The sequence below is a fragment of the Carya illinoinensis genome, chromosome 9 (assembly GCF_018687715.1).
Source record: "Carya illinoinensis cultivar Pawnee chromosome 9, C.illinoinensisPawnee_v1, whole genome shotgun sequence".
In the NCBI taxonomy this organism is placed as follows: domain Eukaryota; kingdom Viridiplantae; phylum Streptophyta; class Magnoliopsida; order Fagales; family Juglandaceae; genus Carya; species Carya illinoinensis.
Genome location: NC_056760.1, coordinates 1203295 through 1225055, shown reverse-complemented (window position 1 = coordinate 1225055; position 21761 = coordinate 1203295). Strand labels below are relative to the sequence as shown.

At 37.1% G+C, this 21761-nt stretch overlaps 3 protein-coding genes across 24 annotated transcripts; all 3 read left to right on the top strand.

Annotated features, from left to right (window-relative positions):
- The first annotated feature begins 414 nt into the window (after positions 1–414).
- LOC122276166 (serine/threonine-protein kinase D6PKL1) lies at positions 415–5622 on the top strand. Of its 3 annotated transcripts, none has more exons than XM_043085711.1 (3): positions 415–662; positions 1894–3719; positions 4605–5622. In XM_043085711.1, exons 2-3 carry the CDS (start codon positions 1957–1959, stop codon positions 5446–5448), a joined length of 2607 nt encoding a protein of 868 aa, XP_042941645.1. In that variant the 5' UTR covers positions 415–662; positions 1894–1956; the 3' UTR covers positions 5449–5622. The 3 variants fall into 3 exon arrangements, with proteins under 3 accessions (XP_042941645.1, XP_042941643.1, XP_042941644.1); XM_043085709.1 differs by having other exon boundaries at positions 1755–3719; XM_043085710.1 differs by having other exon boundaries at positions 1740–3719.
- Positions 5623–5774: 152 nt separating this feature from the next.
- On the top strand, positions 5775–17354 carry LOC122276165 (BTB/POZ domain-containing protein FBL11). Of its 13 annotated transcripts, none has more exons than XM_043085696.1 (19): positions 5775–6303; positions 6485–6535; positions 6948–7068; positions 8055–8196; positions 8348–8397; positions 9260–9348; positions 9430–9535; positions 10323–10359; positions 10459–10610; positions 11111–11669; positions 12357–12635; positions 13073–13218; positions 13597–13944; positions 14186–14426; positions 14714–14769; positions 16046–16126; positions 16478–16522; positions 16605–16673; positions 16947–17259. In XM_043085696.1, the coding sequence occupies exons 1-19, from the start codon at positions 6131–6133 to the stop codon at positions 17109–17111; spliced, it is 2910 nt and encodes a 969-aa protein (XP_042941630.1). In that variant the 5' UTR covers positions 5775–6130; the 3' UTR covers positions 17112–17259. The 13 variants fall into 13 exon arrangements, with proteins under 13 accessions (XP_042941630.1, XP_042941631.1, XP_042941632.1 ...); XM_043085700.1 differs by having other exon boundaries at positions 6211–6303; positions 8055–8131; positions 16947–17354; XM_043085697.1 differs by lacking the exon at positions 6948–7068 and having other exon boundaries at positions 8055–8131; positions 16947–17354.
- Positions 17355–17838: 484 nt separating this feature from the next.
- Positions 17839–21465, top strand: LOC122276167 (protein BUD31 homolog 2). 8 transcript variants are annotated; one of them, XM_043085717.1, is made up of 6 exons: positions 17839–18013; positions 18263–18328; positions 18451–18536; positions 20174–20275; positions 20384–20571; positions 20978–21465. In XM_043085717.1, exons 4-6 carry the CDS (start codon positions 20182–20184, stop codon positions 21131–21133), a joined length of 438 nt encoding a protein of 145 aa, XP_042941651.1. In that variant the 5' UTR covers positions 17839–18013; positions 18263–18328; positions 18451–18536; positions 20174–20181; the 3' UTR covers positions 21134–21465. The 8 variants fall into 8 exon arrangements, with proteins under 8 accessions (XP_042941651.1, XP_042941649.1, XP_042941652.1 ...); XM_043085715.1 differs by having other exon boundaries at positions 18263–18372; XM_043085714.1 differs by having other exon boundaries at positions 17840–18013; positions 18451–18517.
- Positions 21466–21761: the final 296 nt, after the last annotated feature.

The window sequence follows — 21761 nt, the reverse complement described above, 5'->3', positions numbered from 1 at the left end:
ACAGTTTTGCTAAAACATTACCGCCCACTAACCGGTTCTTTGACAGTTTTGACCTTTGGTGGTCGGTCTGAGTTGGTCACCTCCAATTTTTTGATTTTTTGTCCACCCCTACCAAATTGTCGGTGATTTGTAAAAAAACATAAATATTTTATAAATCCGAGATATTTTTATCCGTGCAAAATTGTCGACGAAGGTAGATCCATTTGGATAGGACACGTATAATTGCAGATATGTTGGGAAATCTATAATAATGACAAACCATTTGCTATTTCTATTTTCTAAGCAATATGCCATTTGTTCGATGAAACTACATAATTGATGTACTACGTTGGAGGAAATAAAAAGAAAAAAAAGAAAAATCTAATTCAGTACATCTTTTATTTTATTTTATTTTTAAAGTTTTTCTTCCCTCTTCCTCGATACTCCCCATTCCCAACAGCTTTATATGGTGGGCCCTCGTCTTCAAAATAATCAGAGCCGGTATGGAAAGCGAAACAGTGATATTGTACTGTCCCCCGTCTCTCTCTCTATCTATCTATCTCATTCCGCCTACCGCTTCAAACCTCCGCACCGTCTTTAGGGTTTCTCGTCCTATCTCGGACTCCTTCCTCATTCCTCAGATTTGACGACTAAAGTTCTGTCTCAATGTGTTCTTGTTACAGGTGCTTTTTCTCTTTCCGATCTCACCCTTCTTCCGCTGCTTTAACTCATTTCATAGCATACGCGTACGTACATACATACATATGTGTATATGTTTTTTGTGTTTGTATTTTGCTATGTATGTTTACACGCAATTATTTACAAATGAATATAAACGTCTGTGTTCTGTGGGATTTGTTCGAGCCTTCGGGGTTTTGTTGTTGAGGTTTTGGTTCCTGCAAATATTTTCGGAGTTTTTTTTTTGGGTGTGAATTCTTGTTTCTATTTTTTCAATTATGTGTGTAGTTTTTATCTCGTTTTGTTGAAGCAAATATTGATTACTTTCCAGAGCGTTTCTTATATGTGTTTGGTTCGTTGGGTTGGTTAAAATTTTACAACAGGCTTTTGTTTCATGTTGTTTCTGATCTATTTATTTGAGAGAATAAATCAATATCAAGTTTCAAATAGTTTCTAACTGCAAATGGGTCTACTTGCTTCTTCTTCTTCTTCTTCTTCTTCTTTTTTCTTTTCATTTTTTGGCATTTATTTATAAATGATTTGCAATTTTTCGGAGCAAACTTGACGGCATAAATTTTGAAATCGTGATTGGATCATCGGACTGACTGGATATTGGTTTAAAATATTCTTTTTAATTTGTAAAAACCAAATTGCAATTTCGTATAAAACTTCTGCAAAACACGCTGTTTTGGACATGGCTTGGTTAGATTCAAGTGTCGTAAATCTGGTATGGTGATGGCTCTGTCATATTGATGAGAGCTCCCTTTACGTGTCATCTCAATATTCTATTCGCTGTGATTTATCAAAAAAAAAATATATATATTCTATTCGCTGTGTGAGCAAACGGGACAAATTGAAATTCATCAATTAGAAATGCTCACTAAATAAATGTTGTTGTCGGTTAGTGTCTTATGCCATCAGCAAGTGCACTTTCTGCTGTGGATATAAACAAAGCATACTCTGCCTTCTGTTTTAATTTATCAGATGAACTTGTTTTTTTTTTTTTTTTATCAAAAAAAAAAAAAAATTCCATACGGATTTTTGTTAACTAATATCATTCGAAAATTGGTTTTCATTTCAAGCTTTGGATGTCACAGTTTGGAGCCAGTGAAACAAGTGCACCAGCTTTCAACTTTTATGGAGGAAGAATAGTCTAAACTATATGTGCCGTGCTTTTAGGCATCGGAATTTGAATGTGAAATGCTTCTCAAGTGATGAATTAATATAAACTTGCAGGACTAAACTTTCACGTTGTTGTTGGGAACTACTTTTGAACAGCTTTAGCGGAGGAATCCAATTATGGGTTCATTTTCTGGTACTTGTGAAATTGTTGAAGCAGGGGAAGAGCTAAATTTTGGTCAACATTCTAGGGAAACTTGTGACAAAGATCAGAAGCTTCGTAAGCTAAAATTTGGATATAAGGATTCTTTGGAAGATGACATTAATAATCTTTTTGAGGCAATTCATCTCAAGGCTTCAACCAAGGGCTTAGGTCTTTCCCAACAAATGGAATTGAGCCCTTTAAATAAAAGTGCCTTGAAAAGGCCAATTACAGTTGGTGCGCCACGTTCACCAGGAATGGGGAGTTCAGAACCTGTGACTCTGAAGCAGGCATTAAGGGAACTATGCCTTTCTAAGGCATCGGAAATGGCTGCTATGCGACGTTTATCAAAGTCTACTAGTTCTCCTGGAGTCTCAGAAGCCGGAAGGATAAAAACATTGTACAATGCTGTTGTAGTTGAAGGTAGTGGATCTGGCCCATCTGTAGATGAAGGTAAAGGGAGTGGGGTTGAAATATCGCTCATGCCTGAAGAAATCATACTAAATTCTTCTGGGAAGATGCTCAGGCATCTTCAAATGCAAACTATGAAGTCATCGGGCCAAAGTGTTCCGAGTTCTCCTAGAGTTGCTGTTACTACCACACAGAATAATACTGGGAGCACACCAATGCAAAATGAGATTATCTCTTCATCAAGTAAAGCTGGGGGTCATACAACAAAGGTAGAGCTTGGCAAGAAAGAGAAGCATACCTATGTGCCTTCTCTATCTTCTCCTAGTACCGATGGACAGATTTCAGAGCTGGTTGAAACAGTTCCTGCCTCAACCAAATTGACAAATAAAGTATCGGCACCAAAATCTGTTCGGAAAGGCAGGTTGCAAGCAATACCGTCCTCCTCTAGCTTGCTTGTTGGAAATAGGATGAGCAAGTTATCCAGGAATAACTCCCGCTCACTCAAACCAATTGTTAGGAACAAGAATTCTGTTAAGAAGAAAATTAAGCAGAACTCTGTTTCCACTGCCTGCACTTCCAGTGCATATAAAAGTGTTAATACTGACTTGAATCCTAGTGAAAGCCAACTGGTTTGTGAGAGATGCCAGTGCACATTGAAGAATGCAAATAAAGAGTTCAAACCAGATTCTATTATGTCTCATTCAATGAATCATAATGTTGAAGTAAGCCCAAGTAATGGGAATTCTGGAGCAAGTACCCCAGGCATCACTTCAAGCAGCTGTAATAAAAGCAAAGCCATTGTTATGAAAGCAAAGAAAAACACAAAATTGAAAGAGAAGGGGGAATTTTCCCAAAGTTCAAAAAGTAGCCAAGGTGAGTATAGTACTAGTACAAGTATCAGTGATGAGAGCAATTTGAGTGGGTCTAGCTGTGGCAACAGACCTCACATGTCAAAGGATGTGAGGTGGGAAGCCATCCGTCATGCACAGATTCAGCATGGAGTCCTGGGTTTGAGACACTTCAATCTTTTAAAGAAGCTTGGTTGTGGTGACATTGGAACCGTATATCTTGCTGAACTGATTGGTACGAATTGCCTATTCGCTATAAAGGTCATGGACAATGAGTTTTTAGCTAGAAGGCAGAAGATGCCAAGGGCTCATACGGAAAGAGAAATATTGAGAATTCTGGATCATCCTTTTCTCCCAACACTATATGCACAATTCACATCAGATAATCTATCATGCTTGGTTATGGAGTATTGTCCAGGTGGAGACCTTCATGTCCTTCGGCAGAAGCAGCTTGGCAGGAGCTTTTCTGAACCAGCAGCGAGGTAGAATACTTGAATAATGGGTTCATTTACATGATCATCTTATCTCTTTTTTTTTTTTTTTAAAAAAACAATTATCATGCATGATCAAGCTCTGAATTGAAAATGAGAATATCCAAGAAACAATGCAAAGACTGGCATATAGTTCATTATGCATAATACTAGTTGATTTATGTATTTAGCATGCTTGGCATGACCACTGCTGCCACCTTAAAATTAAGTAACACGATTGCTGCCACTCTCAGATGCTAAGATGCTCACTGCCACTAAGAGCACCTGCATCCATTTTAACTCAGCCTTCTGGCCAATCTGAAAATCAATCCATTCGGCCTTCTGTATCTTAACACTGATTGGCTAGGCAATGGTCACTAATGCATTATACCCCTACTACTACACCAATTTTGTGACCTCCGTTCACAGTAAGAATGTTTTGCTTAGCAATGACTGTTCATGCTTTCAGGAATTGCCTTGATGCCTGCCTCAACTTTAAAAAGAAAAAGGAAAAAGAAGACCCTAAATTCTAGTAACACTTTAATTTGTGTTAGATCCCAACTTTTTCTCCTTGTCCTTTCGAAATCAATTCTTTGTGTGCATAGCACAGCTCAGAAGAGCCATAGCTGATGCAAATCAATTGAACTCCTGCAGGTGGATTTGTGTCATCCGAGCCTATATTTCTGAAGTATAGTTGTACCTTTTTTTATCATTTAGATTGGTGTTGGAATTTTATCTTTAGGAAACTTAGGCTGAATGGAGGCTTTCTTCTTGACTTATTATTCTTGTCTATGCTTCTGCTTTTTTTACAAAGTACTTTATTAGCACAAAAGGGAAGTTTTTGCATTTGCCCTTGACTTCTTCTAAAACTAATTTGAACACCCTCTGCACTATCAGGTTTTATGTTGCTGAAGTCCTCCTTGCTTTGGAGTACTTGCACATGCTTGGAGTTGTGTACCGTGATTTGAAACCAGAGAACATTCTTGTTCGGGAAGATGGTCACATTATGCTCACGGACTTTGACCTATCACTCAGATGTACTGTGAGTCCAACGCTAGTAAAGTCTTCAGCCAGTTCAGATCCTGCAAAGATTTCCGGTCCATGTACAGATTCTAGCTGCGTTGAGCCATTCTGCATCGAGCCATCCTGTCAAGTCCCATGTTTCAGCCCTAGGTTTTTACCTGCTGCCGCAAAAGCAAGGAAATTAAAAGTTGATCTTGCAGCCCAGATCAGATCATTGCCACAGCTTGTGGCTGAGCCTACTGACGCACGATCGAATTCCTTTGTTGGCACCCACGAATACTTGGCACCCGAGATAATCAAAGGAGAGGGTCATGGAGCTGCAGTTGATTGGTGGACGTTTGGTATATTTCTTTATGAGCTTTTATATGGTAGAACACCTTTTAAAGGTATTAATAACGACGAGACGTTAGGCAATGTAGTGTTAAAGAGTCTCAAATTCCCTGAGAGCCCACTTGTCAGTTGCCACGCAAGAGATCTCATTAGAGGGCTGTTGGTGAAGGAGCCCGAGAATCGGTTGGGATCCGAGAGAGGGGCTGCTGAGATTAAGCAGCACCCGTTCTTTGAAGGCCTGAGTTGGGCGTTAATACGCTGCACCATTCCACCAGAGCTACCCGATTTTTGCGACTTTAGATTTCCAAACACTTCTTCCCACGAAACAAAGAACAAATATTTGGAGTGCAAAGCTACAGGAGAGCTCCTGGAGTTTGAATTGTTCTAGAGAAAAGCACCTACATTTGGGAAGAGAGACTCTATGGTTAGGTTCGTCCTTGATTCAAACCTATCCTCTTCTGCTGTATTTAATATGTAACTTAAAATGTAAATGTACGGGAGGATACTTTGGTAAATGCTGGTCATTTATGGTATAGAGAGTTGTAGCTGAGATTTTGATACACGGCTTCATGTAGTTAACAACGTGGCCTGAGGTGCAATGAGTCAATGACAAGGCCTTTTCGGTCCAAATTAACCAATAAAAAGACCCATATCTTGTAATCTCAGAAATCCTATTTAAAAGATGTGTTATGCACATTCCCTGCTTTGGTTGTAATTCGAGTCTCATTGCCTAGAGCCATGCAACCTCAGTCTCCGTCGAACACTTTTTATCGCCACGGTGCGTATAAATTTAGCGCACGCACTCGAGTGTTTTTAAGCATTTTCGTGTTGTGCGCGTGCTGCCTAGTGCCTGACGAACTGACGAAGAAAAACGACGTGGATTCGATGCCGTGCAGGAGAGGGAAACAGCGCTGATAAGCGACAAAGACATGGAAGTCGTTTACACCGACGAAACAAAACAGAGCAAAGTGCAAACCAAGCTCATTGAAGAATCAAACCCTATAAATAAGAAAACCGAGCTCATTTAGGAGAACTATCGTCTGTGATTACAGAACGGAGAAAAATAGTCCATGGCATCGAGCTCAGATGATGACTTCGTTATTCTGATATGCTCAAACCCCAACCCGATCGCAGCAGAGCCGCCACAAGAAGAGATTCACATCTCCACCACAGATATCCTAAGCTGGGACTTGCCCACAATCCTCAGTTACCCGACAGTCAAAGTTCACGCATGTCGTAATAGGCCAGTCACTTTCTATCCTATGCCTGGCATTTTCCTTTCCATGCTTGGTTCTCGGGAAAGCGAGAGAAAAACGGAGCGGGGTTAAATAATCTTTTTTCTGTTTGTTTGGAATTCCGGTCTAAGGATATTTTAGTAAATCTAATTGCTGATTTCGCACTTTGATTCTCTGTATATATTTCAGGCTCATTGAAAAATCTTCGTATTTCCAAGGCCTGCTCCGCGGGAGCTTTAGGTAACTTGTAACTTTTAGTTTTACCGGTTATTGGCTAAGCCTTTGTTTGGTTGCCGACTGCTGAGAAAATTCAGTATAGAATGGAAAACACAGGTTTGAAACAGCTCATTGTGGCCAATTCCTCAAATTAAGTCGTTCAGGATATTTTGGTTCTCTCGATTATAAAGTAGTATGAGTTTAATAATTTTCAAGAAATCGTATTTCCTATCTTGTTTTATGTTCTCTTGGCAGCCAAATGAATCTTGAGGTGCAATGAAATTTTTTCTGTCAACGTAACATAAAGAAGGACGTCCTCTTTTTCGGTTTTAATGAGTTTGCTGCTGGATCTTCTGCTTGGTTGAGATTAATATTATTGCCAAATGTGTCTTTAGTCCTGAAACGCTTGAACCTGATATATTTAAATCTTCTCCAGTGAATCATGTCTTGACAGTACACCAATTCAGTGGAACCTGGAAATATTTGTGCATGTTCTTAAGTGCATATACGGGTGCCCATTACATTTCACTTCAAAAAATTTCGTTCCTCTTTTTGAGGTAAACAGTTGGCTTTTTTTAGAAGTTTTGCTAGTACCCTAATGGTGTGCAATATGGATCAGGCAATCTGGAATGTTTTACACTTTTGTTTTAGGAAGTTTAACTGTTTAAGCTGGTGAATTACTTATTTCTTTCAAAAGTTAACCTTCGTGCATAAAGATTTTAATTAAAAAATAGGCGATAGTTATCACACACAACAGAACAGTGTAGATAGTAATCTAAAAACCTCAAAAAATCTCCCTTATTTTATTCTTACCAAGTGTGCCAAAAAGTGAGTTTTTTTTGTTCAGAGGTATGTTCCCTGTACCTTCCAATAAACGAAAAGAAAGCAAAAACCCTGCACATAGGATTACCATTTTATATTCTAACTCTTAGTTAGGGGACATGTAAAGCCTGCCTCTGTTGTACCACCTAGGCATAAGCAGATAGTCATATACATACTTCTGTCGTGCATATTGTAGTGATCATGTTCCAAGTAACTCACTTGGCCAATCCTCTTCCTTGAAGATCTACTTTGATGGCATAGCCATAACACTCAATATGCTGGCACCTCATTTCTCTGACTGGAGATTAGTGATAGTAGCACTGACTGAAAAATTGGTAAGAGTGATGTAGGATTAATAAATGCATCAGCGAGATTCATTTTCATATTTAACATTTCTCATGTACTTCCATGTATGATCCCTTCAGTGTTACTTGATTTAGGAAGAGAAAACCCTATAAAAGACATTGAAGGCCTTCGGGCTTAGTGTGATAAAAGTGTGGGCCAGTAAATCGTGTTATTTCTTGGCATTATTGTGTATAATTATCTATTTTCTTAAACATTAAATTTTTCAGAACATCTTCCTTCAGCGTTTATCAGCTGATAACTACATTGCTGTGTCCTTACAGTTTGAAAAAAAGATACTGATGTATAACTTTTGCAGTTCAAATTTAATGGTCCAGTTACTTGAACCCCTTTCAAAAATCATGTGCTAATCTTCCAGGGTGCACTTTATTTTGGGGTGGAGACGCTCATCTCAAAGTGTAAAACTTGGTTTTCTGAAGTATCTTCTCCCAAAGGGTCAGGGTCTTTGCAAATAGAATTGGATGATTTGATTCATATATGGATATTTGGTTTAGAATTTGGTGAGGATTTCTCTGATGTTTATAGTTTATACTGTTAGAATGATAGAACATGCAAAAAATGCTTCTCATAGTTTTAGAGAATGAGAAGTTATCATTGTGGTACTATCATTGTGGTGTCCAGTCTAATATATGGATTTTAAATGCATTGCAGCAAATGAGTTTCTTCCAGAATTATGTGCGAGCTATCTTGCAAGGAACTTTGTGCGTGCTTAATTTTTATTTAGCTTTTAAGCAACCTCTGTGTACACTCAGATCATTTCTTAGTCAGAAATTTCTGTGTAATCTGATTCAATAATTCTTCTTCTTCTTCTTCTTCGTCATAAATTTAAGTTTAGCATACTCATATATTAGATTACGTAAGGATTGTGTTTGATCTTTTCTTATAAACCTTTTTTTAGCATTCATTTTGTTAATAACTGTCTAAAGATCACTAGTTAAACATTCAGTTTCTAAAACATCGTATTGAGCAACAGAAGTTCCTATCTATCAACCTCTCTGTGTAATACTTTGGGGAAAAAATCCCTCTAAAAAAACTCCATCTATCTTTTGTTTAGTTCCTATCTTTCATGCAAAGCCCAGAAAAAAATGAGGTTGTTCGTTTTTTAACAAAAGTGAGGAAAGAGGCAAGAGGGCTAGAATAACTAGAGGAAATCCAAAAGGGATGTGGGTAGAGTCAAAGAGAATCAAAGAGAAAGGACATGGTTATTTTGAATTTCATAGGGAATAGGATTTTTGGATAGAGCTGAGGTGTGAATGGAAGAAAATATCATGTATGGGTAACAAGAAAAATATCTTGTTAAGAGTGCCAAAGAAAATCCACGTTAGTCAAAGCTGCTAATTTGGGAAGTCTACTTGTTGGTCATTTATACAATAAGCAGTCAGAATAAAGCACATATAATTGATTCTTTGCTTGAATTCCCTTCCTTATTTTGTATGTTTGGCTTTAACGCTTCCAAGTTTAGGCTGCCAACAAAATGTTGTGATAGTTTTTTATACTCCGTTCAAGTATCTTTTGTTTTGCTTTCTGTTAATGGAAGCAGATGATGTTGTGTTTTCTGGGCAGATGTGGGCCATGACTAGCAAAGTTTTTGGCAACGTTCCATACAATTTGTTATTATCTTGCTTAGATCATCCCTATTTGACTGTTGACAGGTTGGTCAGCTAACCTTAAATATATTGATTCAAGTTTATGCTCTGTTTTGGGAATACTGAAGTTTTACTTCTCTTTAACAGTGAGATGCATCTCTCTGATGCACTTTTAGTTTGGCTTAACGCTAACTCAAAACAACTGGAAAACTTCAGCAGAACCGGCGAGCATTGTCATGGCATCTTTAGACATGTAAGTTCTGATGCTTTGTATAGTCTAACTTGAGGATCCAAAATTAGATTTTCAAGCAAAGGTGCACTTTCTTATAGGAGATAAGAATGTAGTTAAAGTGAAAAGGACTGCCTCATTTAACTCAACTCAATTTGAATTCCTTCAATTGAGCTATTCTTTATTTGATGTGCCCATAATAAGTGTAGGGCAACTAGCTAATCTGTATGCCTGATCCTAGATCCTGGAGTTAGTAGTAAAAACTGATTGGATGACACGATGTGATGATCACACATATGTTAAGGAATTGGGAAAGGGGGGATAATTAAGCAATATTTACCTATAAAAAAAAAATTAGTTAAAAGCAATATATTGAAAACATGAAATGAGAAAATAGATTCTACCGGCATACAATCTGATAGAAAGTTAATTACTTGCTACCATGTTGATAATTCACCAATTTTCATGACAGATGGATGCAACCTTTCACCACTGCCCTGTATTGTCTATAACCATAATTGGGACATATTTAAAGAGGCACATTATCTCTCTCTTCACTATAAGAGCTTTTTACATCAGTTTTCCTGTAAACTTTCTTGGCTTGTTTTGTACATGTGATCGATATGGTTCTAATCTTCCTAAACTATCTTTTAGCAATAGACTTTTCTCTTCAATTATGATATCATCAAGAGGAGAGATAAGGATAAATTAGTTATTAATGTATTTCTTGTCTAGCAATTAACGTTTTTCTAAAACTTCAATTGATTACGATATTCTTTCTGTGTACTCATTCTTTGCTGTCGTTGAAAAGGTCCGCATTGGCCTTTTGCCATTGTGGTTTGCTGCAGGTATGCACAATTTCCCCAATATTTTTCTTCTAGAATAGGAAAGATATATACTATTCATAAATTGACTAATGACATAAGTTGACTGGTTTCATATTTCAGGGAAAAGAAATTCTTGTTATTTCTCTAAGGTATTTGAGGAGAGCATTGACTTAATTTTTAGACTAGTTGATGCTCCACCAATAACTTCCATGAATGTCTTGGAACATGCTGATTTGCACCATCTCAAGATTCGGTTGACAGAATATTCTAAGGTACGCTCTCTACTAACTCTAAAAGGACCCATGCAACAACTTTTTGGGATATGTTGACTTTCTTGTCAAACACTCGAAGACTCACTGCTATTCGTCTATTAGCGTATATTTTCTCAACCCAACCAAGAAAGTTATAGTGTGTTCTCTCCATAAACACTTTTCTTAAAATCAGAAATTGAGCAGAATCAATGAAAAAGAATCATTTTATTTTTCTTAACAAACTGATGTAATAAGTAAATATTCATAAGCTTTGCTCGTTGCCACTATGATTTGGATAAGATTTGGATGGGTATAATATGCAGTTTGGTTGATGCCTCTTGTGCAGAAGCTGAACCTTTCGGACTCTTTCCACTTTTAGTTTTCTGATATCTGTAATATATGTCATTAAGTTGATGAGGAATGCCATTTTGGCTGCCTTAGTTAGGGTCCAGATGCTCAACTTCCATGTCTCTGACACATTCTTCATGTTTGTATTACTTAAATATTTCCTCTCTGTGCAGAAGGTGAACCTTTCAGGTTGTCCACAGATAACATTAGCCACTCTTCTCCTGTCGGTGCTTCCTGTATCATATAGTATGGACCCCACCTTAAGAAAGAGTATTAAACAACTTTTAATTGGCCTTGAGCGTCATGAGAGAGATCAAAGTCCAATTCCACAGGGTTTGCTGCCAATGTTATCCTTTGAAGCAGTACAGGAGATAGATATTTCCAAGTGCCCAAGGCTACATCTTGAAGCTTTCATTACATGTATAAGCAAGTCATTTCCTTCTCTAAGAACACTGAAAGCAGCTTATCTTTTGAACTTCAAGACAACAGCTTTGCATCAATTGGTGCACAGGTGCCCTCTGCTCCGTGAAGTTGACTTAACCATGGATATTAGTCCTCTTATACCAGCACAAGTTTCGGTTGGATCCTCAAGTCTAGCTATAACACCACCACTATCAAACAAGTCCCTCAGTGTTGGCAATGATCCTGCTGATGTTATATCATTGAAAAAGTCTGGAATGTCATTGCCAAATATCACAAAGCTCACATTGGAGGGTCGAAGTGATATCTGTGGTGAGATAGTTTCCATTTTGCACCTTGGTTACGTGGTTGGCAGCTGCATGCCAATCTTTAAAATCTGTATGCTTAGGTTTGATGGGTGGAATTCACGATTTATGAAATCTAGCCTTTTTTTAAACATGAGATAACTTTTGTTAGTGATAAAAAACATAACGCCCAAGTACACGGAGTTTTCATCAGACAAACTTGGCAAAATCTAGCTTTGTTCCATAAAGGTATTGTGTTTATCTAGCGGTATAGGGAATTGGTGGGATAGAATACACCACAACATGATAAAAAAAACTCAGTAATATTTTTAAGCCTGTAAATATCAACTAGTAGATGGATTTTGTACCGCCTTGGATGTATCTGGTGTGGAAGTTCTTTTTTTTTTTATTGGCACCGGGTGTTCGACATCCCGACTAATCCTGGTCTGGTGTGAAAGTTCTTGCTAGTGTATGGATGTGCATACTGTGCATCGACGACTGTGCGCTAGTTATTATTTTGATATTTCATGAATGAGCTGGGCCCCAGGGGGAGCGGAATTAAAAGATTCAAACCACTGGCCTCCACTTTATCGGATGTGGTCCCCTGTATATAGTGCTACCCCTTGATGTTCTATTTGTTGCTGTTTTTATTTTACATATTGTTGAAATTATTTTTGTGTACAAAACGCTAATTACCATTCCCTTTAACATGTAGATTTGGATCTCCAGTATATTTCAAAATTCTGTTCTTCCTTGCACGAGCTGAACATTCAAGGGTGTATATCAGTGACAGATGTTGGCATATCAAATCTTCTTGGCAAATGTATGAAACTGCATTCAATTGTAGTCTGTGATACTTCTTTTGGGGTAAATTCAGTTCTTTCTCTGTGTTCTGGTGTTACTAATCATGGTAGCTTTCCGGTTGCCCATCTTGGACGGAAGCATAAATCTTTGGCATTTAGTCTTCAAAAACTGCATATGGGTGGCTGCAAGGGTGAGTTTTATTTCTTTCACGTTACTCTCTCTATTGAACTTTTTTATTGTAAAAGTTTTTCAAAAAAATATTTTTCAAGAGGGTGCATCCTGGACAGGAAGTTCACCATTGGTACTCCTAAAAAAAATCAGGAAAACTGGGTTTTGGTTGTTTTTTTCTTGAGGTGCCTCTTATGTAAAAAATCACTTCAGAAAAAGCGTAATTAATTATAGATGGGACCTTAGAAACTATAAAACGTTTAGATGGTAGAAGTAAACAGTCCAATCAATTGGGATTAGGGCTTTCTAAGTTCAGTTAATTAGTTTCATATTTGGTTGGAAGAAAGTAATTTAGGATTTATGACGCTGAAAGATATACTTGGCACAATATATCTAAATGACTCTCTCTCTCTCTGTATATGTATGTGCGTATGTATGAACATGTACTTTCTATTTCAGGTGTCGACGAAACATCTTTTCGAGAGCTTCTGTCTCAAACACAAACTCTAACGAGTCTTTGCTTGCGGGACACTCACCTTAATGATGAAATTCTGCATTGTTTCTCAGGTTCTTCCTTGAAGATGCTTGATGTTTCTAATACCATGGTTAGTAATCAGATTTATGGAAACTGGAATTTCTTTTCCTTGGAAGATGTACGAAAGTATCATCTCTGTGTCCTTATGTGAAGAAATTACATTATCAATGATCTTAAAATCTTTAAATATTGGCTAGTTTAAATACGAAACTAGCGCTACTAGATACAGCATGCAGATAATTCTGAGCTATGACTTCAAGTGAGACAATTTTTCTTTATCGATAGCTTCAAGTGGGACAAATTTAGCAGAAGACGCAGTTGATCAGATAGAAGGACTGCGTCTTTTTTGGTTTCTTTGTTCTTGCTGTTGCATCCATGGTGGTGATGTACTGAATTCTGAGAACGCAGTTTTTCCTGACACATGCATATCGTTCTTGTAAACTTGCAGGTTTCTGGAGCTGCATTAGCTCAGATAGTCCATGGAAATCCTGGTTTAAAGCACTTGAGAGCGAGGGGTTGCAGAAATATGTTGCAGCAGGAAACTAACACCTCAGAGGGGGAATTTTCTTCCTTATATAAGTGTAAAGAACTGTATTTTGAGTTGGGCAAGAAATGCAAATTGGAAGAAGTGGCACTAGGATGGGGATTTTCTTGCTTTTCCTTTGAAGCTCTCCAACCTGCGATAAAGTCATTAAAGTCGATAACTGTGGGTTTAGGCGGATCGTTGGGTGAAGATGTGCTACAACGGTTATCTGCAACTTGTCCTATGCTAGAGTCACTAATTCTTCATTTCCAGGTAATGGTTTGAAAAAACTTGAGATTCTTAATCACTTAAAAACTTGAGATTCTTTCACCTTTTTATTTTAACTTTTCAGAAACAAACTTTCCTTGATCTTGCATAAATAGATTATCTGATGGCCTCTCATGACTGATTCAGATGACCTGCCCCCATCAAGTGGCATATTATTTTCGTTTCTTGCTAATTGAAACGGACTTAAAAGTTACAGTTGTTAAGTAAGGATCTGCTTTCTTTACAGGTCATATCTGACACTGTTGTAACAAACATGATGTCCTTGAGAAATTTGCGAGTGTTGGCTTTGTGCTATTGCCTTGGTGATATATCTATGTTAAGCTTCAACTTTTCTACGCCAAATCTGAGGAAACTGAGGCTTGAAAGAGTAACCCCTTGGTTGACCAACAATGATTTGATTATTCTGACTCAGACTTGTGCAAACTTAGTTGAGCTTTCATTGCTGGGATGTAAGCTTCTCGGTTCAGGTCAGAGATTATTATTCAGGAAGTATATAATTTACACCATATTGCATAATTAGCATGCATACGTTTGTACCCTTGAATCATGATCAAAATTCTAAATATAGTTTTATGATTAACAAGACCCTCATTACTTGATTCTTTGGACTGCTGCATAGTAGATAATCCCTTTTCTCTATGACTTACCATGATTAGTGTCTCGTTTTAGCAGGTTTCAAATAATGGCCATATTCTTTTTAAGTGCTGGGCAGTAATTAATATGTTATTGTACCTCCTTTTGTTCTTCATCTCAGATTCTCAACAAATCATCTCACATGGATGGCCTGGCTTGACTTCTATCCATCTAGAGGTTCGCCATTATCTCTTTTCTCATGGGTGAATACTAGATCCCTCTGTTTAGTAAGCTGGAATTTGATACAGATTCTCTACTAGAATGCTTTTAGGGTGCTTCTGAAGGAGGTGAGTGGTGGCTAAGAGCACTCTTACCGGATTATCCATATTAAAAAATAATCCCACTTTTTAACTGTTAAAGAGAAAAATCACTTGCATCGGATTATCCATTACCAAATTTCCTAACTTTTAGCTACAGTAAATGTAAAGTTAAAACCAAATTTGATGGTTACTGTACAGGAAGCAAACGCCTATTTTATTGTTTTTCTTTAACTCTCCCTCTCTCCTCTGGTACCTACCCCTCCCCACTGTTCTCTCCTGTTCACTGCAAGTGTATTTGCGTTTGCTTGTGCATGTATTTATATATAATTTGTGGTTAAATGACAATTGAAAAAATATAATTTTTTAATCCATAATTTAATTAGAATATGATTACTAATTAACATATAATTGGTATAATAGTAAAATATGATAAAATAAAATAAATTAATAATTAAAAAATTAAATATTTTTTAATTTATTATTTATTTATTATTATATAATAAATAAATAGATAATCCAATGTAGAGATTTGATGTGAATAGTCAAAATCAAATTTATTTATATTATTTTATTGTTATATAATGAAAAAATATCTATTTCAACGTGGAGACTTGTGTAAATGGAATTACAAAAGTCTAAATTCATCTTACATTCATCAAAATTGTCCTTTATATATGTATAATCCATTAACAATGCTCTAAAGCTACAAAAGCACTTTTTGTCTCCTTCATCTTCTTGAGTTGAGTTGACCAAGGAAAACAAAAAATAAGATAGAAAAGTTGGTCTCTATAGCCTGAGAGAACCTCGAATAAAGCTCACACATATGGTGTTAGCGCTCCTAACAAAGATGCTTATTCTGTTAAAGAAAGATGATCTTTGTCACCCTCCTACCCTTTTTTCTTTGCTTATATATACATATATATATATATATTATTTTGTTGCTGCACAATGATTTAGCATGCATGTTGGTTAACCCCATTTGCTCCGACTGGTTCGATAGGTGATGCTACTTATGTGTTTATTTTTACTTATCAAAAAAAGAAAAAGCTTTGATTTGGTTTGTTTTCGGGGTTCTCCTCTTCATTTAAAAAAAATATGCTTTTGTTTGTTTTCAGTATTTTGTAACTGTGGAAGTGTACATGAGGTTTCTGCCGCTTAAGTGCTCATGTGTTTGAAATGACACTGTTATTTAGGAATGTGGAAAAGTGACGGAAAATGGGATTTCATCTCTTCTCGATTGCACAGCTCTTGAAGATCTCTTGCTGCACCATAATGTGAGTCTTCTGGACAAGGATCTGATAAATACAGTTCTGACTAGATAATATACAAAAATGAGGCTGTGATTATTCAAATCTGAGACACAGACAGACTTCATGGCGGTACCACTCGTGTGCATAATTTTAATGTGATAATCCTCATGAGTTGTAGTTGGAGCTTTATGTTTCTAATGTATGACTGTTGTCAATCTGTTTTTTCTTGCCTCAAGTAGGAGGAAATAGATAAATAAACATGTGCTGTTTGATTATTTGGATTCTAATTTCTTTCTGTGAACTTTTGACATTTATAACTGACCCGATGCTGGTTATTTGTTATTTGCTGGGCTGGACTTAACCAACACTATTCAGGGCCCTGGGATACAGAAGAACTTCATTTTTTATGCTGCTTCGAAGGTAATTATTAACACATCCACGTTCTCTTCTGCTGTTCGGTTTTTATCAGAGAAATAAAGTTGTCATTGTGCCATGGGTACAGTTGCCAATGCTTAGGAAGTTGTCATTGGATTTGTGTGATGCAAGTGAAGGTGACTTTGACATTCCAGATGTAAGTTACAAAATGGTCATCCCTCTATTTTATTCATTATAGTTTGATCCAAGTAGAGATTCTGCATATTCAATTGCTCGACTCACCCACCAACGTACTTGCTCATATATATACACAACACACACACAGAGGCAACATTATAGCTTTTTAGCTGCCTTTGCTTAAATGTACAGAACAGTACTTGTAGTAAAGAAGCGTGAGACTATAAAAATCATTAATATATGTGATTATCCTCAGTAACGTGTTTGTTTGATCCTGTCGTTTCTGCCTCAGTACGACGATAAATGTTTGGTGAGTACTGTGAAGATAGCGAGATGCAAGCCCCGGAGATGTAATTTTAGCCTCCCAGCTCATCGAAGACCTGTGCACGAAGAGACGCTAGTACTGGTTCGGAACAGCAAGAATCTGTATAGAACAGTTGTGAAGGAAAGACTTTAAAAGATGCGACATGTTCTACATTACTCTTTTCCGTAATATCGTTGTCATATACTTGGACGTCGGTCGATATTTCAGTTGATTGTAGCCCCGGTTTGCACGAGCAAATGGTACGAAAATATATATATATATATAGATAATAATTTCTCTAGTTTTTTTTCCTATTTATTGCAAAAATATGTAAAGATTGTCACTGAAGACTCAGTTAAATCGCAGAAGCAAACTTTATAAATTTTTTTATTTAAATATTGATTTATAAATCATTTACAAAGGATATATCAATCAAAATAGTTAAGATAATAAATCTTAAGGATTTTGAAAGTCGATATTTTATATAATCTCCAACGGTTGCTGCATGGCAAATAGGTTGGCAATGGATATTAGCCGTCTAGCCTAACCCGACCGTTTACTGTACGATAAATACGACATCGTTTATAGAGCATTTCTATCATAAAGAAGCACGCGTATTTACGTTATGAGAAATAATATATACGAATTACACAGATAAAACCATCTCAGTTTAGATTGTTTTGTTGTAAGGAAAATTCTATGTGTAGTTATTTTTGCGGATTCATTTGTGTATTTTAATGATATGATTAGTTGTGTATTAAAAAAAAATTAATTCAGTCAATCATATCAGTGGAGTGTACAAAGAGCACAAAAATATTGTATATAGCATTACTCTGTGTGTAATTGCTTTGATTACTAAACCATTGTATTGGCTCCTGGATTCTATTATTCGGCCAATTGTCGGAAGACGGCTGGTAGAAACACGGGGATTAATTTCTTTTCGCTTCATTTTCCCCTCCCCCTTTATCCCAAACCCCCGAGACTCAAAGCCCCCCAGATCCTCCATACGTGCAGCTCAGCACCACCGCATCGTCAGCCATCTTCCGTGCCGCCAGGTATCTCTCTCTCGCTCTCTGTCTCTCTGTCTCTCTCCACTTTCCAGCTTTTTGGTATTCAGTAAATTAGTGAGTAAATAAGCTACATCAATGTAAATCAATTCCCGTCGACATCGATTTTGTTGGTACCCACATGAGCGGCACCAATGGACTGAGTTGGTACCCACGGATTTACTGAGTTGTGGATTTATTTTTTTGGATTGTTCTGGGACTTAGGGTTGGTTCTTAAATTGAATGTTTCTAATGTAGTGTCAGCCTCAGACTAAGTGAGAGACCGCGAGAGAGACAGACTGCGAGAGTCTTTGGTTCGATCGTGTACACTCCTCAACCCTCCTTTGCCCCCTCCTCTCCTCCTCTCTGTATGGTATATTTATATATTGATTTATTAGTGAGTTTTTTCAAAATTGCAGAACCCTAAGTCCATCTAATTGTTGCAGGTTTGCAGCAGAGTCAAGTTTTTGAACTCGAATCTTAAATTTTCTTTCTTGACAAAAACTCGGACAGGCATGTTAAATCTTTGGTAGTACGTGTTTATCTATTATTTTTTTAAGTACCGTACTTCTGGGAATCTGAAGTTTTAAGCTCATGGTTGTCTCTTCTTAATTTTCTAGTAAGATGGAAAGTAGGGTTTTCTGGTTAAAGGTGGTGTGGGATTCATATTTCACGCACTGAGAATGGGAAAATTAGGTGGTTATATTTATTTTTGGTTGAAGATTATTTATTTAATAGGAATTTCTTTTCTTTTTAACATTGGGACTATTTTCTATGTTTTTGGTTGAACGTTTTTCAACCTTAATAGCAATTTATTGTGTATTGACACGACTATTGAGATAAGTTCTTTCAGTTAGATGGATTTAGAGTTTTGCATTTCTCTTTTGTGTAGAAGCAAAAAGGTTTGGGATTAGCCTTATTATGCGGCTCAGTATAGGGGAGTAGTTCACATTTCACAATATATCCTACTCTGTACAACTTCGTCCACAAAGATGACTGTTATTATTTAGGATTTGATGGTGATGGGATTTGCAGGTGCGAGTGGTTGTGGGTTAGGTAGTTTGGGTAGATCAAGTGGTGAAGGCCTTCTTGGGGTATCATTCCCTTCAAGGTCCAAGGTTCAACACCTCATGAGTGCAAACAATCCTTTGGGGCCACACCTCTTGGTGAAAAGCCAGTGATTTAACCAATTCCGTGTAGGGAAACTTTCAAGGGTGTGGTGCACGGGACCGGGGCTTACTCTGCAGAGGTGGGTTTGAAGGGTCCTGCCTTGGGCTTGGAGAGGTTCCTAGTACCACATTTTGAAGGAAACATATTGAAACCTAATTTTGGTTCAGGGTGTTATGTGTCTCACTTGAATGGAGTTCACTTGAAATTTCAGTTTGTATTTCCATGTTAAATTGGATATTGGATTATTTATTTACCTCATTTCTGTGATATTCTTTTCTGGTTGCAATTATTTGAGCATGCTCTTGCTTATATAGTTCTAATTTTTCTTTCACATAGACACTGAGGTTCGTTGTTGCACAGTCAGTAGCCTACATTCTAATTTTTCTTTCTTATAGACACTGAGGTTCATTGTTGCACGGTCAGTAGCCTTTTTTTTTTAATAAGATATTTTATTGATATAGAATAGGTATAGCCCAAGTACACAGGAAGTATACATGTGATTACACCTAGTTAGGAACTAGCAACAGCAACAGTTACAAGGAAATAGAGTCTACAGGAATGTTGCATTGGTTTTGAAGATCCAATTGTCAATCACTTGTGCATACCAAAAGGAAATAAGTTGTCATGCTTCCTACGAATAAATGTAGTAATGCCACTTAAGTATATCTATTCTTGGCTGTGTTTATGGCATTGTACTATGTCAGAAAACTTTTTTGTGTTGAAGATCCTGTGGATGGGATTATGGGAACTTCAGAACTTGGATGAAGCATTAAATATCCAACGTTTGGTTTGAGTTTGTGGTGGGCATTGACACATATACTGGTGGTTATGTAGATAAAAAACATGTTCTTATCAAATTCATGTTAGATCCATGTGACATTATTTCTTGTGAGATCATGTTTCAGTGGTAGATATTAAGGAATTAGTGTTGGAGGGAGGGAGTGGGTGGGTGGGTTCGGCCCAGTTAATATCAATTAATCATATTCCGTTCTTTGACAGGTAGAAGAATGCCAAAGGTGAAAACAAACCGTGTTAAATACCCAGAGGGCTGGGAATTAATTGAGCCTACTCTTCGTGAACTGCAAGCAAAGATGAGAGAAGGTTAATGTTTTCCCATCTAGTGCATGAGTTGGCAAGATTTTTTAATTCCCACATAGTTTGCTGAACCGTGTGATACTAACAATGGTATATCCTTTATTCGTTGAGCAGCTGAGAATGATCCACATGATGGTAAAAGAAAATGTGAGGCATTATGGCCTATTTTTAAAATAGCACATCAGAAGAGTCGCTATATTTTTGACCTTTACCACCGGAGAAAAGAAATATCCAAGGAGTTGTATGAATTCTGTCTGGATCAAGGCTATGCTGACCGCAATATAATTGCAAAATGGAAAAAGGTTTGTCCCAAAAATTCTCTTTTATCATGCTTTAGCACTGTTGATTTATGTTCGGTTTCTTTTACAGGCGCATGTGACAGACATAATGGCAAATCCAAAACTTGGGACCCATTCTTATGTGCTCAAGTAGTTCATAAGCACTTAATTCTCCTTGTTAAAAAGAGTATAAGCATAAACTTGAGTAGGAAAAAGAGCATGCAGGACAGTTAAGATCACATTATAAGTCCTGATGTTCGTAATTTAATTCATTTAAATTTATCATGATTTATATGAGTAGTATAGATCTCCTATGGAAAATCAAGGAAATGTTGGCAATTAAATCTCCTTTTTTTTTACCTGTTGCTTTACTTATGGAACTAATTCTGATCGATATCATTTGTTAACTTCGGCCTTCTGTTAATTGCAGCCGGGTTATGAACGTCTCTGCTGCTTAAGATGCATTCAACCACGGGATCATAATTTTGCTACCACGTGCGTGTGCCGAGTGCCAAAGCATCTGAGAGAGGAGAAGGTTATTGAGTGTGTCCATTGCGGTTGTAAGGGCTGTGCAAGTGGGGATTAATTTTTCTCTCCTTCCAAGAACGACAAGATCCCGGTGCCATGTACTTGTCGGCAGTATGTCTAAACTTATCTTGGTTATCATCCTGAAGCTGGCCCTTAACAAACGGTATTAGGATGTCTTCTTCTTCTTCTTCTGTATTTTTTTTTTCTTATTTTTAATTGTTGGGGCAGCCGTGACAGACTGTTTTGATAATTCACCAGACATAAAAAGCATGGTTCGACAATCTTTGCTATCAACACTGTGCACGATGTTTCCCATCTGTGTTAGATATGTCCTGTAATTGTCCTGATACATTACTATGAATCCATCATATCGTGCTATAGTTGATTAAATTTCCCTTTATATATTATCGATTAGGAAGGGAGAGGTGGCAGCCATGATATTAATTTAACAGCTTTTTGTGCAGAAAGATTTCCCAAGGAAAAGATAGGATTTTTTGTTCAAAGATGGGATTTTTTATTCTCTTGTTTTATTCTCGAGAGTCGACATATATTTGGATTAGGCTCTCTCTGGATGGGGCCAGAGTTAGCCCAGCTTTCCAAATCTCATCTACAGGCAGTTATATCTTTAATTCACGGACTTTCATTCCGATCCTTGTCTTTGAGCCAAAACAGTCAACACTGGCGTG